We start from the raw sequence: 16,212 nt of genomic DNA on the forward strand, positions 1-16,212 counted from the left end.
AAAAGGAGCTATGGCAAAAACACCTTTGGGCCAATCTCTGGCACTGAAATACTCTAGTTATTTTAGCCCATTCAATTCTAACATTCAAAATAATTATTTATCGTATTTAGGCTTTTGTGTGATCTGCTGAGTCTAGGGTAGCAGAAAGATTTAGCTTTCTATTGATGACATGCTGAGGGGAGAAACCAAGATGGGGGGAGGCTCTTTTTTTAAAATTTAATTTATTTTTAGAGAGAGAAAAGGAAAGAGAGAGGGAAACATCAATGTATGGTTACCTCTGTGCGCCCCCTACTGGGGACCTGGCCTGCAACCCAGGCATGTGTCCTGACTGGGAGTCAAATGGAGCACCTTTTGGTTCACAGACCAGCACTCAATCCACTGAGCCACACCATCCAGGGATGGAGGGAGGCTCTTGCCCTGTTCTCAGAACCTATGTAAAGAAACAGGGCACTTAGTTCTCACAGGAGACTGTCAAATTCTCTAAAATATAACTAGAAAAACACGCTGCCATCTTTTTTTTTCTATTGCTCAGATGGTCTGGGGAAGAAATGGGCTCCTAGAAACACACCGTTGTATTCCAGCATTTTCATAGGTGATTTGGACCCCATTTGTCCCGTGCCTCTTAGAGGAGAGACAGTGCTGTTTTTTTCTGTTTCAGTTTTGCTAATTATTAGAGAGGAACTAAAACTGCTCCAGGAGCAGCCAGGTGTGGCTTTATATTAATCGATTTAAGGACAATTAGTAAAAATAGTTTGTCCATCTTGTCAGTCATACAGACTCATTTTTCTTTTTCCTAAATAGGTGCAGGGGAGGAAAAGCAACACAGGAAATGGAGAACTGCAAAATTTTTATACAATTAAAACAATGCAAAATATGCTGCAGACAACTGTTCCAGTTCCTGTCCTGTCACAGACTTGCTGAGTAACTCTGTGCAAGTTACTCAACCTCTCTGAATTTGTTTTCTTGTAAATCAAGCAGATTGGATGATCTCTCCTAATTCTATTAGTACAAACTTATTCTGAAGCTCATGCTGTACACTTACTTAAAATCTAGCACTACATACAAACTATATTTCTTCATTCAAATCACCCTGGCATGTTTTGGGGAAAATGTATAAGCCAATTACTGAGATTTAATAATAGGACTACTACAACATTTATTTGTCCTTTTGTAATTTTTCATCTTCCAACGCCCCTAGTGGTAAACGTTTGGCCTGTGTAAGAAATACCAGTTTCACCCTGGCAGGGGAGCTCAGTTGGTTAGCGCGTCATCCAAGGTTTCTGGTTGCTAGTTTCATCCTGGGTCAGGACACATACAATAAGCAAGAAATGAATGGATAAATAAGTGGAACAACATCTCAATGTTTCTCTTTCTCTCTCTCTAAAAAGCAATTTTTAAAAAAGAAGGAAAGAATACCAGTTTCTTAACTTTCTAGGCTGACAATTTGGCTTCTGATGTAAGGTTACTGGGAACCAAATAAAAATAAGTATGTGTCATTCTTAAATAATGATTTTTCATTCACCCCAACACTCTTAAGGTTGTTCAGAATGCTTCTTTAATAAAATGACCATTAGTTAACAACTGCGTTAAAATGTTTTTGAAGAACTTTATAAAGCTCACAGAATCAAATGCCTAGGTCTGGGGGAACTGGCTTATTTTACAAAGGCCACGAAGTGAAAAACTTAGCCCCTCTGGTGGGAAGTGGGAGAGGGAGACATTTTCCCAAACAGAAAGGCTGACGTTCAGAGAGGATCATAAATCGCACCACCTACTCAAACCCAGGCCTGTCCTTATATGCTGCTTGCTCAACACCCCTGCAACTTGCCCGTGTACCTGAGACTACTCCAGATGGAGATTAAATTCGCCCTTGGCCCCTAATGTACTGGAAACAAGTTGGTCAGGCCAAGTGTTGAGGTAACAAGGGAACCAAATCGTGGAGTTCCAGGTTTCAGGGTTGCTAAATGTCTATGAAGCGTCCCCAGCAAAGATGCGGGAACCGAGTATTGCGTCGCGTAGCTCTTCTTCAGCAAACCCTTCTCAAGATGATTTCCAGCGGGCAGACTTTCCTTCGTGTCTGATCCCTAGTCCCGCTGCAGGGTTGAAGATGTTGTGGCGCACTCCAGGTGCCTGCAGCACAAACGGACCGCACAAGATTGTTAAGCACTGCTAGGGGCTGGCATCTGAACTGAGCCCAAGCTATACCAAGTCTGGAGGCGAGGTAATTATTACACTCTTGGCAGTAAAATTACACCTGGAACTGTTTCACAGAAGTCTTCAGGGCCTCCCTAGCTCGGGGCCCCATCTACTCCAGAGGATCCAGTTTCAAGGAAAAGTACCCCTACGAAACTGGAACTGCGCTAAGAAAAAACGCAGCGGAACTACAATTCCCTAAAGCCGTCGCGGAGCCTCAGCATCCGGGACACAGTCTGCAAGGATCTCTGGTTATTGTGGTCCGTTCTTTTGGCAGCAACCCTCTGCCGAAGGTAAAATTCCGGCCGAACCTGGGACTACAACTCCCAGAAATCCTTGTTGCCGTGCGGGGGGTCTTCACGTTCTCTTGGCGCGGCGCAGGCGCACTGAGACCTCGGCGCGGACCGCGCAGACTGAATAATAAAAGGGGAGCGGCGAAGAGGCAGGAAGACAGGAACATGTCGAAGGGCCCCGGGCCCGGCGGCTCCGCAGCTTCCTCGGCGCCCCCGGCCGCTACCGCTCAGGTGCTGCAGGCACAGCCTGAGAAACCGCAGCACTACACGTACGTAGAGCCCCCCCCGCCGCGCGCGCACGCCTGACGTCAGCGGCCAGCGTGAGTCACGCGCGCAGGGAGAGCGCGAGGCGGCCTCTCCCTCCCCCCCTTTCCTCCTCCGGCCCGGCCCAGACCGGTTCCAACCTGCTGGGGCCGGTCCCGACTACCTCCAGCTGCCACCAAGCTCTGGTCGGGCCTTGGGGCGGGAAGCTCGGTCCCCGCCGCCGAGTGGGGAAGGCAGGAGCGCGGGCTGCGGAGCGCACACCCCTTAACTCAGGCCTTCGAGGCCTAACTGTTCCTCAGACTGTAAACGACAGTAGCAGGCACTCGAGGGGCGAGGAGGAGTCCAAGACCCGACCAGGATGGGTTGCTTAGGGGCCAACCCTGGGACCACCGATGAATGTCGGTTAGCGTGGAGTCCACAAGGCCCGTGTGTTTCCCACGTTCACAGTTGACCTAACCTGGAGTCAGGGACCCTGAGCAGGACGGGGTCGGAGGGTGTCCTCAGGCCCAGCCGAAATGTGCCACCGGAGGGAGAGCCCCCAATGCTGACACTGGCCAGTAACGTGGAAAACCTCTCCCTGGGAATCAGCTTGTGTCTCAGTGTAGGCCCCTGCCTTCCTCCTCTCCACTGCCTTTGAAGGTGCATTAAGCAATAGGTGCTTTGGGAGAAAGGAAGATGGAAAGAGGCGGGTCTTCCTGTTAAGCAAAACGTTGGTTTCCATGTTCCCAGATGCTCTTTGCCTGTCATCCCCATGGGCTCCTGAGCGATGTGCATCCTCACACCTCGGGCTTGAGTAGCCCGTAAGGGCCACCTGGTGAATCCAGAGCAGGGAGCGCCTGTTGGAGCAGGAAGAAGTGCAAGTAGACAGGAGGAGCTGGGGGCGCAGAAGTGAAACCCACTGGGAAGCCGTTCGGGGGAGGGGGGGCTCGGTTTCAGGACGCGCGCTGGTTCCTTTGCCAGCTGCTCTGCCCCGGGTCGGCATCATCGGAAGCTCTTTCCTGACTACGGTCAGACTCGCGGGGACTCACTTTCCTCACGTGGCGGTGGCTTCGCTGGTCCTTTCTTAGTGGACTTCATTCTGCCATCCTGCCATTGTTTTGGTGAGGTGGTCTGGCCTTAGAGAATACTGATTGGTTGAGTGTTGCGGTCAGTCAACAGTGTGGGCTTGAGTGGGAAATCTGAAAACTTGGTGTAATTGGAACTTTATAAACTCTGGTTGCTCGAATCACGTTTTTCAGTAAATGCCTGTAATATTTTGAGTCATGTGGGTCTTGGTTTCAGCAGTCTCTTTCTGTGTTGTGTTGTTAGTTGAGTATACTAAGGCCGTCTTAGGTTAATCTGCCCTGGCTGGTGTGGCTCAGTGGATTGAGCAGCAGCCTACAAACCAAAAAGTTGAAGGTTCAATTCCCAGTCAGGGCATGTGCCTGTGTTGCAGGCCAGGTCCCCAGCTGGGGGCATGTGAGAGGCAACCAGATGGATGTTTCTTTCTCCCTCCCTTCTCCCCTCTCTAAAAGTAAATAAACCTGGCTGGTGTAGCTCAGTGGATTGAGTGAGGGCCTGTGGACCAAAAGATCACGGTTCGATTCCCAGTCAGGGCACATGCCTGGGTAGCAGGCCAGTTCCCAGCAGGGGAAGTATGAGAGGCAACCACACATTGATATTTCTCTCCTCTCCTTCCCTTCCCCTCTCAAGATAGAGAAATAAAATCTTTTAAAAATTAAAAAAAATAAAAGTAAACAAAAAAGGCTTTCTGATCGTAATGGAATTGCCGGATGAAACAAGTCAACATCTGTGTGTAAATAAGTGGTAATATCTGAGTCTTTGTTCTGATTCTCATTTGTCGGAACTATCCATTCCGTGTGGGGTAAATGCAGAGTAATCAGTCTTGGCTCTTGAGGTGGCTTAGTGAATCCACAGTGAGTTTGATTGGGTAGTTGGAGATTTTAGGTGTTACCATCTCTTTCTTTTGTCTGTTCATTTGTGTGTGTGTGTTTATGTTAATATCTCCAAAAGTCGGGGGTAGAAATCAGCCGTCTTCCTTGGTAGATTTGTGGATATTCGGAAGTTGTGATGATTGGGAAAACTTCATTCCTTGATGCCCCAGGCTTGAGGAGCAGGGAGGGTGAGGGCACGGAAGATGGCCCCAGCACACTTTGTTGGCCCTGGATTTTTTTGTTTGTTTTTAAGATGAACCCATTTGTTGCTTTTGGGGGTTTAGGTTAGGATACAGTAATATTTTTAGATTTATCATTTTTAATTTTTAAAAAAACTTTATTGATTTTTTGGGGGAGAGAGACAAACATCAATTTGTTGTTCTGCTTGCTTATGCCTTTATTGGTTGCTGCTTGTACGTATGTCCTCTGACCCAGGGATCAAACCCATAACATCGGCACATCAGGACAATACTCTAACCAACTGAGCTCTCCGGCCAGGGCTGGATACAGGAATATTTTTATTTTTATTTCAGTATTTGTTACAAAATTTCGAGCTGCTTGGCAATTTTTCATTCTCCCTTGCAGCATGAATTTCCAGGATTTGTTCCAGTCTGGCTGTGGCTTTAGCTATTGGGCCGGTACCCTCACTGAGTACAGACAAGGCCCCGTGGTGGTGTCCCCACAAAGCTAAGTCCTCTTTGAATGTTTGTATTTTCTTTTTACTATCAAAATTTTTTACCTTTACAATTCTTCTAAAACATTTGTTACATTGATTTTGTGTATTTTTTGCACCTGTGTTCTGTGCCATTATGTGACATGCAACCATCATTGCAGTGATCTCCAGAAAGTTGAGTCCCTCATCTTAATGGCAGACAGTCTCAGTGAACACAGTGGAGTCCAGCAGAAGCCAGCGTTGCCTTCCCGGGTGCAGCGTTTCCCTTCTGTGTGCCTTCTTCTGTTTGTCCTTGTCCCTCAGTGGAAGTCCTGGAGTCTGAGCTCATTTTCTGGGTTAAGGGGATTATTTATAACAGTTTGAAGGATAATTATTTTGTTGGTATTTTTCTAAATCTCCTAAATAATCTCCATTTAAGAGAAACTTTAATCCTTTCAGCAGGCACTTGTGCTAGACCTGAGGAATTCTACCCTTTTAGAAAATAGGTATATTAGAATTTCCTCTGTTGAACGGCTCTAAGTATGTGACCAGCGCTCTAAAATGGTAATACGCGTATATTAGTGCTCATCCAATATAGGAAACACAGGACCTCTGGCTAGGTGATTTGTCTTTTTATTTCACAAGGACTGCATTTTACCCAGGTTTACTTAGAACAAGACCATCTTGTTTATTAGAAGAGTTTCAGCCCTGGCCAGGGAGCTCAGTTGGTTGGAGCGTTGTCCTGATACACCAAGGTTGTGAGTTCAATGCCCTGTCAGGGCACATGCAAGACTGGAGCAATGAATGCACAGGTGAGTGGAACAATTAGGTTTCTCGCTCTTTCTCCCCTTCCCTTCTCTCTAAAATAAAATAAATGAATAAAATAAGTTTTATAAAAGTAGATTATCAGAATGAGAAATTTTACATTCTCATAGAGCAATTACATTCTGAAATATACAGATTTAGCCAACTTTGGGCTTATTACTGTGTAACAGTTGTATCATTATCTTGACCTTATAAAAAACCTCAGGGACATTAAATCATGTTTGGATTCCTTCACCTGCAGTTGATTCTCAAAGTTCTTAATACCTTGTGTTAAAGGAAAATGAATTTCTAGTTCCAGGAAGGTTTCTTGGTCACTGGGTGATTTCTTATAGGCGGACAGAGGATAGATAAGTACTTTAAAGATTTCCTTTCCCCAAGTGTCCTTTTTAATTAAGGACTTTTTCCTGGGATTTTTAAACAGGGATAATGTAGCAGTATGTCCTTAGATAACTATTTTGAGGCAGATTTGTTAGTTTGCATGTTATAGAAGCATCATGAACTTCACTTGATTGCATCTGGTTGTGTTTTGGGAAATCCAGGACATGAACATGTAGTAAAGACATTATTGCAGATGCAGTAAGATTGCACATACATTACTAGAGGGCAGCTTGTTGCACAACTGAAGTTACTGGAAGCGTTGCCTAGCAACCTCAGCAAGAATGAGTTAAACTACCAATAAATATTTCTGGATCTTGTTTACTTATTTGTCAAGTAGAACTCTTCCCTCCCTCCCTCCCTCTCTTCTCATCTTTTCTCTTTTCTTTCTTAATTGATTTTAGAGAGGAAGGGGGAGAGAGAGAGAGAAAACATCCATTTGTTGTTCCACTTACTTGTGCATTCACTGGTTGATTCTTGTATGTGCTCTGACCAGGATGGAACCCGCAACCTTGGAGTATTGGGATGATGTTCCAACCAACTGAGCTACCTGGCCAGGGCTGGAACTAGTTTCTTACAGAACCAAAATTAAGAGCTCATTATGGCCTTCAATCAAACCTACAGAATTCCCGTTTATAAGTTTTAAGTGCTCATCTTAAGGGTAGAGTTAAGCTTAACATCTAGTTGATATTTGTTATAATCTAAATTAATGATTAAAGTGAAGATTTGCTTAATGGTTAAGTTTTTTTGTTTTAATCCAGCCGTGTTAGACACTAAAGAAGGCTTCCCCACAGCCCATATGCATCTGCTTTCACTGGTGCTTTCTGTCATCCTACAAAGACTGACTTATGGTGAGGGCAGCGGACAACTCTGAGAGCAACTCAGAGCAACCCACTTGGGCGTGCTCTGTAGAGGCGCTCCTCCTCTGGAAGGGGCACCTCAGATCAGTGCACAAAAGCAAGATGCCCTCTCGGACCTACCTCCTCCCGCTCTCAATGCCCTGCTGCCTGAAGGTGAGCTCCTTCCTGTGTGTCGCAGAAGCTGTGAGCTCACTCTGGTGAGAGCCCCACTGCAGCCAGAGCTCGCCGTGCGTCCGCAGGCCTTTCTGCCAGACCTTTGCCTAAGAGTCACTGTTCTCAGCAGGAGAGACTTCAGGGCAGCAGAGCGATTAAGGTTGCATTTGTAGCTATATTACTTTAAATGGTGAACTGGTTTAGGATTATTTTCCCAAATGGGGCAATATTTGCTTAATGATGAAGTTTTTCATTTATTGTTGATGCCAAAGGAGGTTTTCCCACATAATGCATCTTCTGTATTTTGAAATTGGAACTATGGACAGTTATTAACCCTAGTAGGTTGTCTTCCCTTCTTTTAAAATCTTGGATGAATTTAGGGCACACTAATGCGTTATGTGAAGATGTTGTTGAATGTCAGTTTCTCTGCTGTTCTTAGCCAATGCAAAAAAATACATTAGCCTAATTGCTAAAAGTGCCAGGAGTTTGGGTTCAGTATCCTTCTGGACGACATAGCTTTCTTATTTTCTTACGATGCGGGTACTCTGTGGATTTACCCAAACAACCATCTTAAATGCCTGCTTGGAAGACAGAGATTATCTGTGTAGAAACTACGGGTAAAATCAGTGCGTATGGTCATATGTATAAGACATAGTTGTAGAGTGATGGAAGTGTTCTGGAATCGGTGATAGTTATGCAACATGTTAAATGTATTAAAAAACAGTACACTTGAAAACAGTGCATTTTTATGTTGTGTATATTACACCTTAATATTTTTAAGAAAGGGGCTTTAAGAAATCAATGCATATGAGTTCCTACTTGCTAGAATGGCTGTAGAGCACAGGGCCCCTCCGGCTCGGCAGCATCCTCCCGTGTGTGGGCAAGCCCGCGCCAGGTGAAAAGGAACACCGTCCCCCAGCCCTCTCAACGGCTGAGCCCCGCTGGTCCGTTCTAGTGAACATGCCCCCACGTTCTGAGTCTGCTGAGGTGCTTTTGAGATAAGGAGTGAACACTCAGCAAGTTTGAGACTGCTGGTGGTCGGCAGTTGTGCTCGAAATTGTCTGAATTAACAGCCACTATAAGGAACAAGCATGTTTTTCCCAATGCGTTGGTAGAATGAATCGCACTTATTTCCTAGGGTGGGCGGGAGGTGGAAGGTTGCCGCTCTGCTGAAGTGTGATAGGTCACAGTCCTCAGCTGTCGTGCGGGCTGTTCTGATGTGCGTGCTGGCATTTCTTTAAAGACAGGCCATGTGTTCTGGGCATTTAAAATGGTATTGGGCTATAATGTTTTAGTTCAAGTAGTCACAGCTTTTTAATTATTTCTCTGTAAAATCCCTCAACTTTCACCCCTTTTTTCTTTGCCAGTGTGTAGCATTTGACAGCAGTATCGAGAGCTGAGGAGGAGGAGAAGATGGAAAGGAGTCTAGCGACTTAAAATCTCATAGCGTTCTCTGTGAGGTGACCTTTTTTTCTGTTGGTGTTCAATTGATTTAGGAGACAAAGAAGATGCTAAGGCCTGGGTCAGTGTCACCGTGTCATATCTGAGCTTGCTGAATGTCTCTTCGTTTTCCTTTTTTTTAAGATTTTATTTATTTACTTTTAGAAGGAGGGGAAGAGAGGAAGAGAAACATTGATTGGTTCCCTCTCTCATACCCTGAAGTGGGAACTGGGCCCACAGCCCAGGCATGTGCCCTGACTGGGAATTGAACTGGCAACCTTTTGGTTCACAGGTCTATGCTCAGTCCACTGAGCCACACCAGCCTGGGCTCCTTATTCTTTATGTCACAGTTTCCTTTCTGTATTCTTAAATTGACTAATTTGTTTCCAATTAGTATCTGAAACACCATATGGCCACAGTAAGTCCTAACAGAGTGACTTATGAGGAGGGGGGAGGCCCACGTTCCTACCTCCCTGTGAAATTTTGGCCTAGTCACAAAACTACCCCCATTGAAGAGCGGCACTTGGGCTTAGAAAAGAAGAGGTTATAAGAACCTTTGGTGTGGGTTTTTTTATGATCTGAATGTTCTAAATAGTATCTGAGCTTCTATTAATTTTGGTAAGAACAGTATTGTATCTTTTCAGTGTCCCTTTTACTGCCAGGAGGTGCCAGGCACTTGCTAGCCTGCCTCTTTAGAGTCCGTGTAGAGCAAACCTCTTCAAACCTAGCATAAATTAGAAACGTGCCTGTATTTTCTTATTTAAAAAAGCGAACAGTTTTTTAATCGAACCGAGAGTCCTTTATGATGAGTATGTAAAATGAATATTAAATATTCAGTAGAGCATGTTAAAATTAACATTTCTGTTTTTATTTTTAGTGACTTGTTTTATGGTGGTGTAATTATGGCCTGTCAGAAACTCCCTGATGCATTTCACGCAGCATCCAGACTCGTGCACGCTTATTTGCTGCTGCCCTTGTTTTCCCTTTATCTCAGTTAAGAGAAACGAAGTCGACAGTCAGCATGACGTTTAAGAAGGCTGACTCCGAGGCCAGCTGTGTGCGTTTGAAGCCCAGTTCTGCCCTTTATTTGCTGTGGGACCTTGGGCAAGTGACCTTCCTCTCTGGGTTTCAGTCTCCAGAGGGTAGCAGCAGTGCCTGTGCAGTCATTGTGAGGATTGCGTGAGTTCACATGTATAAAGTGCTTGAAACAGTGCCCGGCTCTTAGCACGGTGTACGATACTATGCTAATGAGTGGGAACTGGGCCCAAGTCACTGCTTCTGGTTGCATTACTCTTTCCCTCAGTGGCCCTAATCAAAACACCTTCCTGGGCTGTCTCCCCACTAGAGAGGGTCTTCATTTCCTAGGGCACACATGGGTTGGTGTCGTCCTCAGAGCACACTCCCCTCTTCTGCATCCACTTGAACTTCAGTCGTCATCCTTCGTACAGCCTCCATCAGACTGCCTGTATCTTACATGAAGGATTTGTGCTGTGAATGGATCCACCCTCCCAGGGCCAAAGACTTGGTTGTACAGAAAACAGTGTACAAAGCAACACTGATTTACACGTAACACGGAAATGCTCATCGGATCGGAGGTTTTTCAGACCATCTGTGTTTGGAAAAGCTACATCAAGTAGAGGTGCTCCCTGATTTAGGGAGCGGGAGTCAGGGCTCTCAGTGCTCCCCGCACGTCCTCCCAGGTCAGTGGCTGAGGCACTTACACGAACTCTCCTATCACCAGTTCCAGGGTCCTTAGGGCAAGGGGGCGACAATTGTAGAAAGAAGGAACTAGGGACACTGGGCCAGTTCTACAGCGTCATAGCCTCGTGGCTCTTGTTAGTTGTCGGGGCTAGCCCAGCTCACAGGTGTCGGACTGTCTCAGTGATGAGTGGGGGAAAGTGGTTGCCAGTGGATAGCTGCCCACCCTGAAGTGTTCGCTTACCACAGGGCCTCTAGCCCTCGTGGGGCTGTCGTGTGTGTGTCTCTGAGTCAGGGCCCTTCCGTTGTATTCAGGAGGTTCACTGGGCCTTAGTATAGGGGCTTTTTGGCTAAAAGTCAATTTGGGGATCTCAAAGCCTGCCTTAAAGTTTCAGACATACTCAGAATTCACTAGACATTTATTTTATTTGCTTTCTTTTTCTGCCAGAGAGAATGTTCTAAACCAGGACCACTTCGGAAGACTTGGATGCCAGCTCTCTATAGCTGCATAGCGCTTTATCAGAATTGTCCAGATACTTGCCAAGCACCAATTTTAGCTTTATTTGGCCTTGTTTTTTTTAAATCACTTTTTGGCAACTTCCACTGATGTGGTTATCGTTACAAAATTGTATGGTTTCTGAATTATGTTTGATATCAAAACAGAATGTGTATGTCTTATAAAAACAGCATAGAACCGCTAGTAATTTACCTAAAGCTCTTTAGAAAAGAGGAAAGATTTTCAATAAATTGTAAGATATGTGTATATTTTTATATGTACATATATATATCACACTTAAATAAGTAGTTTAGTATTCTTAATCTGCTTATCTGCCCTTGTAAGTTAGGAGTATTTTATTCTCAAACTTGAAAACAAAGAGTCTGATAAGCCACAGTGTGTGAGCGCTCCAGCCACATTTCTCTTCAGGGGTGGGTGTGGGCATAGCAGCCAGTAGGGCTGCTGTGAGTGTGGAAGACAGTAGTTTGCAGATCAGCACTGTCCGAACCCTTGGCTACCACAACAGACAGTCACGAAGCTTAGGCAGATGGGAGGTGTTGAAAGCCACAGTCACTCATTGCATTGTTCATCAGCAGGCTCTCTGCGGAGTGTCTCTGACTCTTGTCGTGTGTTGTGAGCTGTGTGTTGTGAGCTGTTGGGCTCGGTGCCAAATGGCACTGCCTCTTGCAGACTTGCCCGCCGTCAGTTCCGTGAATGGTCAGAACTAGAAGCAGAATTGTTCTGCCGTCTCTGCTGCACAGCAGTGCAATGGCCGAGCAGTGGGAAGGTTTCCCTGTGATTTTTTTCAGTTCAGGGCTGAGATTAAAATCTTTTTGGGTGCGAAGAATCATTTTCAACTACCATTATTGAACAATGAATGGCTTTGGAAATTAGCTTTTCCTGCAGACTTCATAATGTTTCTTAGGGAATTCACCCTAAAATTTCAAGGCAAGTCATTATTTATGTGCAAACCCTACATTGCAGTAAACTCATTTCGACAACTCACGTTCGATCTGTGAGTCGTCAAGCTGCGTGATACACTGCGCTGTCAAAAGTTAAAGGCGAGACCTCCGTTTGTACACAGGTTTATCGTGGACGTGATTTCCGAACACAAACGACAGTTCTCACAGCAATGCTGCATCTTGATCCGAATACAAAGGAAATTCTCTATTCCAGAGTCCATTTACCTGTGCACCTAAGCAGTTTACACCAGGCCTTCAACCGGACGTGACTTGAATGCAAATATCAAGACAATTAAAGTCTTATAAATATCTTCTAAGAGATGAATATGCTCAACTAAAATCATGTTTGTGGAATAACAGTATTTTTTTTAAACAAATTTTTCTATTTAGGAATAACAGTATTTATTGGCAGTACCTACTTATGTGAAGAGACATTTTCAAAGATGAAATACATAAAATTCTATTATAACAGATGAACATTTGTAATTTTGATGAAAGGGACCTAGCAAATGTTATCCCTCCCAACTCCGTTCTTCTTAGTAGGCCTGTATTACAAAGTTGTGGCCAATTACTATTATATTTTGAATTTATCAATAAAATACATATGGAAATTTGCTCTCTCTCTTGTTATATAAGTACCTGCATAATACCCTCAATTTGGTGTCTTGACACCCTCTAAGTCTAAAATATTTACTATCTGGTCCTTTACAGCAGAAGTTTGCCGAGCCAATCCAGAGCCTGTTTTGTTGGGGAGGGAGCCGGGCAGTGAGGCCGTGCCGAGCACTGTCGCAAAGGTAGTGGGGGCTGGATCCAGGTCATTGCGTCAGTCCTCACGTGGTTTTTCTGTCAGGCATGTCTGATACTTAGGCGGTTTACTCAAGTTCTCATACACTTCCCTAGGAGAGGGCAAGTGAAATACCCCAACTGGTGAATCTGGGGAATGGGCTTTAAAGTGTAGCTGGAAATTGAACTTGTAGCAGTTGAGCGCTTGATTTAACACCTCTTTAAGAGGGATACAACTTTCTGAATTCATTACTACTTTCTTCTGTGTTGTCATGTTGATTTAGGGGGCGAGTGATTTAATTAGGTTTCAAGTAGCCTGGCTTTGGCTGTTGTTTAGAATTTCAGAAGATAAAGAGAATCCAGTAAATGTTGAAAGTATTATTTGATTTTTCTAAAAAGAACTAGTTGCCCATATTTTATTTTTAAAGTTTTTAGAGAAAAGTATGAGACGTTCTGTAAACCAATATAGCAAGCACTAGGGTACATTATGATGCTACCTGTATAAAAATATATAGTGGGAGAAAATTTACCAAAAAGGGTGATTTTGCCCTTCAAGGGGGCATGTTACTTTTATAATAATGTTTTACATTGGTCAGTAAACCATAAGATAATTAATCTGATGTCCTGAAGAGGTGTGTGAGATGATTGATGGGAAGTCAGCCCCAGCCGAGTGAGTGGGAGGGTGGAGCCCCGGCCAGTAGGGCCAAGTTTCGGGAAGCCCTTCCACTGGTCCGGGGCGTGGCTTTCTCTGACCTTCCTTACTCAGGGCCTGAGTGGTTTCTGAACTCATCCTGGCCACAGCAGGTCACTGAGGCCTCTCAACTTGAAGCTGGTCTGTGTTCATTGGTTTTTATACTCGGGCTTGTGGGTGTCTGCTTGGGAGACTGGGGCCCTGTGCCCCCCAACCCCCAGATCGTGGAAGGGTGAGACTTCCCTTCTTGGTTAGACCCCAGGGCTTGTTTCCCGAGAGCTGGCTGAACTGAACAGTGAGCCTCACCCTGTTCGTTCCATCCTGTGCTTTCAAACCTTTAAAATGGAAAGATGAAGTGGAGCTTAATGGAGACAGTTCTGCGTTTTCACTGAAAATTTGTGCTCATTTCAATCCATGAAAATACAGAAGAGTGGTTTCTAAGTGGTTTTCTCCTTGCCTCATGAGAACTGCATTGCCCGGTACCACAAGGCTGGAGGGGAGTATAGGAAACTCTGACCCAGCGTTTGGGCTCCCAGGCGGTGGGTGGTTAAGTTTCATGAATGATGTAAGGTTCAGTTTCTTAATTTCTTTCCTCTCATTGTAGTTGGTTGAAAGTGGGCTCTCTCGGCCACCTAGATTCGGTCATTCCAACCCCCTTGCTCACGAGTGGCTTTCTGCAGGTTGGTGTGTCCTCTCGGCCACGTGTCAGGTTTACTGCTCTGAAGTGCCTTCCACCCGGGACCAGGGTCAGCCCTGCCAGCAGCATCAGGAAACTGTTGGGATTGTTTTGTGGACTTCGCCCTTTCTGAGACGTTTTTATTTCTTGTAATAGTCAACTTTGTCACTGTACTGGGGCCTTTTTTTTTTTTTTAAGATTTTATTTATTTTAGAGAGAGAGGAAGGGAGGAAGAGAGGGAAATGTCAGTGTGTGGTTGCCCCTTGCACGCCCCCTACTGGGGACCTGGTCCACAACCCAGGCATGTGCCCTGACTGGGGATCGAATGGGGGACCCTTTGGTTTGCAGGCCTGTGCTCAATCCACTGAGCCACACCAGCCAGGGCTGTATTGGCTTCTTACATGCCTGGCACCAAGGACTTTATAATCTAGTAGTAGGGGAAACGACACACATTATTAATATGCAGTGCAGGATAAGGGCTGTAAGGAATGTCTAGAGAAAGTGCTGCAAAAACTTAACAGATACGGTAACTTTTAGCCGATGACAGGGCAGGAGGGGAGGAGGCCGGGGAAGGCTTTGAGGTGGTGGCATCAGAAGACTCATTACCACAGGAGTCAGCCTTGAAAGATTTCTGCAGGTGAGAAAGGGCACGTTGAGCACAGCAGGGAGAGAAATTACTCTGGTTGCGAGGACTCCAGTTGTTAGCAGTGGGAAGAGAGAGAAATCCAGCGGAATGAGGCTGGAAAAGTACACTGGGCCAGGCAAGCAGGGCCTGGAGTTCCAGACTCTGGAGTTGCTTCTCAGTGGCAACTGGGGGGATCCAAAGGCTTTTTTAATAAAGGGAGGGTTAAGTTTGGACTCCAGGAGGAGTAGTGAGCACTGTGCAGGGTAAACTAGACGGGCAGAGGAGAGGCCGGAAGCAAGACCAGTTTATTAAAAGGAACCAGGTCCCCGACCTGTGGGAGTGGAAATGAAGAGGCTTAAAATGATGTCATCTGTTGCCCCTGTGTCTGTCCTCTGGGGCACTCCTGCCAGGTGGGACCCTTGTGGAGCCCTGGCATCCTGCATGGGGCACTGTAGACTTGGCTGCCCCAGGGAGTGGGCTCGCCAGTTTCTCCAGCGGGACAGGCTGTGCCCAGGGTCGGGAAGACCATGTCCTGAGTTCTTCCCTGTCATCTCCCTGGCTGTTCTCTGAGGCACTAGATTGGAGTTTCAAATAAACAATGAGTAATTTCTTAGTATGTCCCAGCAGATCTTGGTTTATCTGAGTTTGGTGTACTGATTGCCACGGGGTAATCGGACAGTCCTAGCCACCACTCGTTCTTTGCTCCCGGCCCTGGGCTCAGCCTCCTCTCCCATTCCCACCTCTTTCTTCCAGAGTCAGTCTCCTCGTGGGTCCAAAGTCGGGGAGTATGTGTTGCCCAGGAGGGCTCAGCCTAGTTTAGGGGATGGGTGTCCTAACTCAGTGCCAGCGTGTGGTACCTTTGTACAGCATGAGGTGCAACATTCTGTCCATGCAGATGGGAGACGGGGAGAGAGACCTCAAGTCCAAGCCTTGTGTCCCAATGCCAGAGGGCACAGGGGAGCCCAAGGCCTGAGGGAGCCTTGCAGGCTTCTGCCTGGCATCTCAGAATGTACCTGAACTTTGGCCACAGTGTCCCTGAAGTTCGGCTCTGCCTGCACCTCTCCCTCACTTCCCCTTTCCAGTTCCTCTCCTATCCCACTCACATCCCACAAGGGTGCTGGGAGCTCGAGGACCCAGACCTGCTGTTTCTCAGCTCATACTGTGCCCTGCGCCTGAAACACCCTTCCCCTACCCTTCACTCACTAGCGCCTCCCTTCTCCTCTCTCCACCGCGAGCTGTGCCGAGGACACGGGTTCTGACTCTGGGTTCCTAAAGAGCCCAGAGCGAACCTACCT

General features: G+C 46.0%; 1 protein-coding gene and 1 long non-coding RNA gene across 3 annotated transcripts in view; both read left to right on the top strand.

Annotated features, from left to right (window-relative positions):
* The first annotated feature begins 2,552 nt into the window (after positions 1 to 2,552).
* Positions 2,553 to 16,212, top strand: part of UNK (unk zinc finger) — a 28,717-nt gene continuing 15,057 nt past the window's right edge. Inside the window, exon 1 of one of the 2 annotated variants that reach the window (XM_037158028.2) lies at positions 2,553 to 2,752. In XM_037158028.2, the coding sequence (XP_037013923.2) occupies positions 2,649 to 2,752 (104 nt within the window). In that variant the 5' untranslated portion in view covers positions 2,553 to 2,648. The remainder of the gene's footprint in view (positions 2,753 to 16,212) is intronic. The other variant, XM_037158030.2, reaches the window with a different exon arrangement.
* Positions 2,783 to 13,439, top strand: LOC119058661 (uncharacterized). Its single transcript, XR_008390841.1, has 4 exons — positions 2,783 to 7,546; positions 8,914 to 9,006; positions 9,864 to 10,686; positions 11,133 to 13,439. It is a non-coding gene; the product is annotated as an uncharacterized LOC119058661 (long non-coding RNA).

The sequence above is a fragment of the Artibeus jamaicensis genome, unplaced genomic scaffold, assembly GCF_021234435.1.
Source record: "Artibeus jamaicensis isolate MK-2021 breed Jamaican fruit bat unplaced genomic scaffold, CSHL_Jam_final contig_2259, whole genome shotgun sequence".
Classification (NCBI taxonomy): Eukaryota; Metazoa; Chordata; class Mammalia; order Chiroptera; family Phyllostomidae; genus Artibeus; species Artibeus jamaicensis.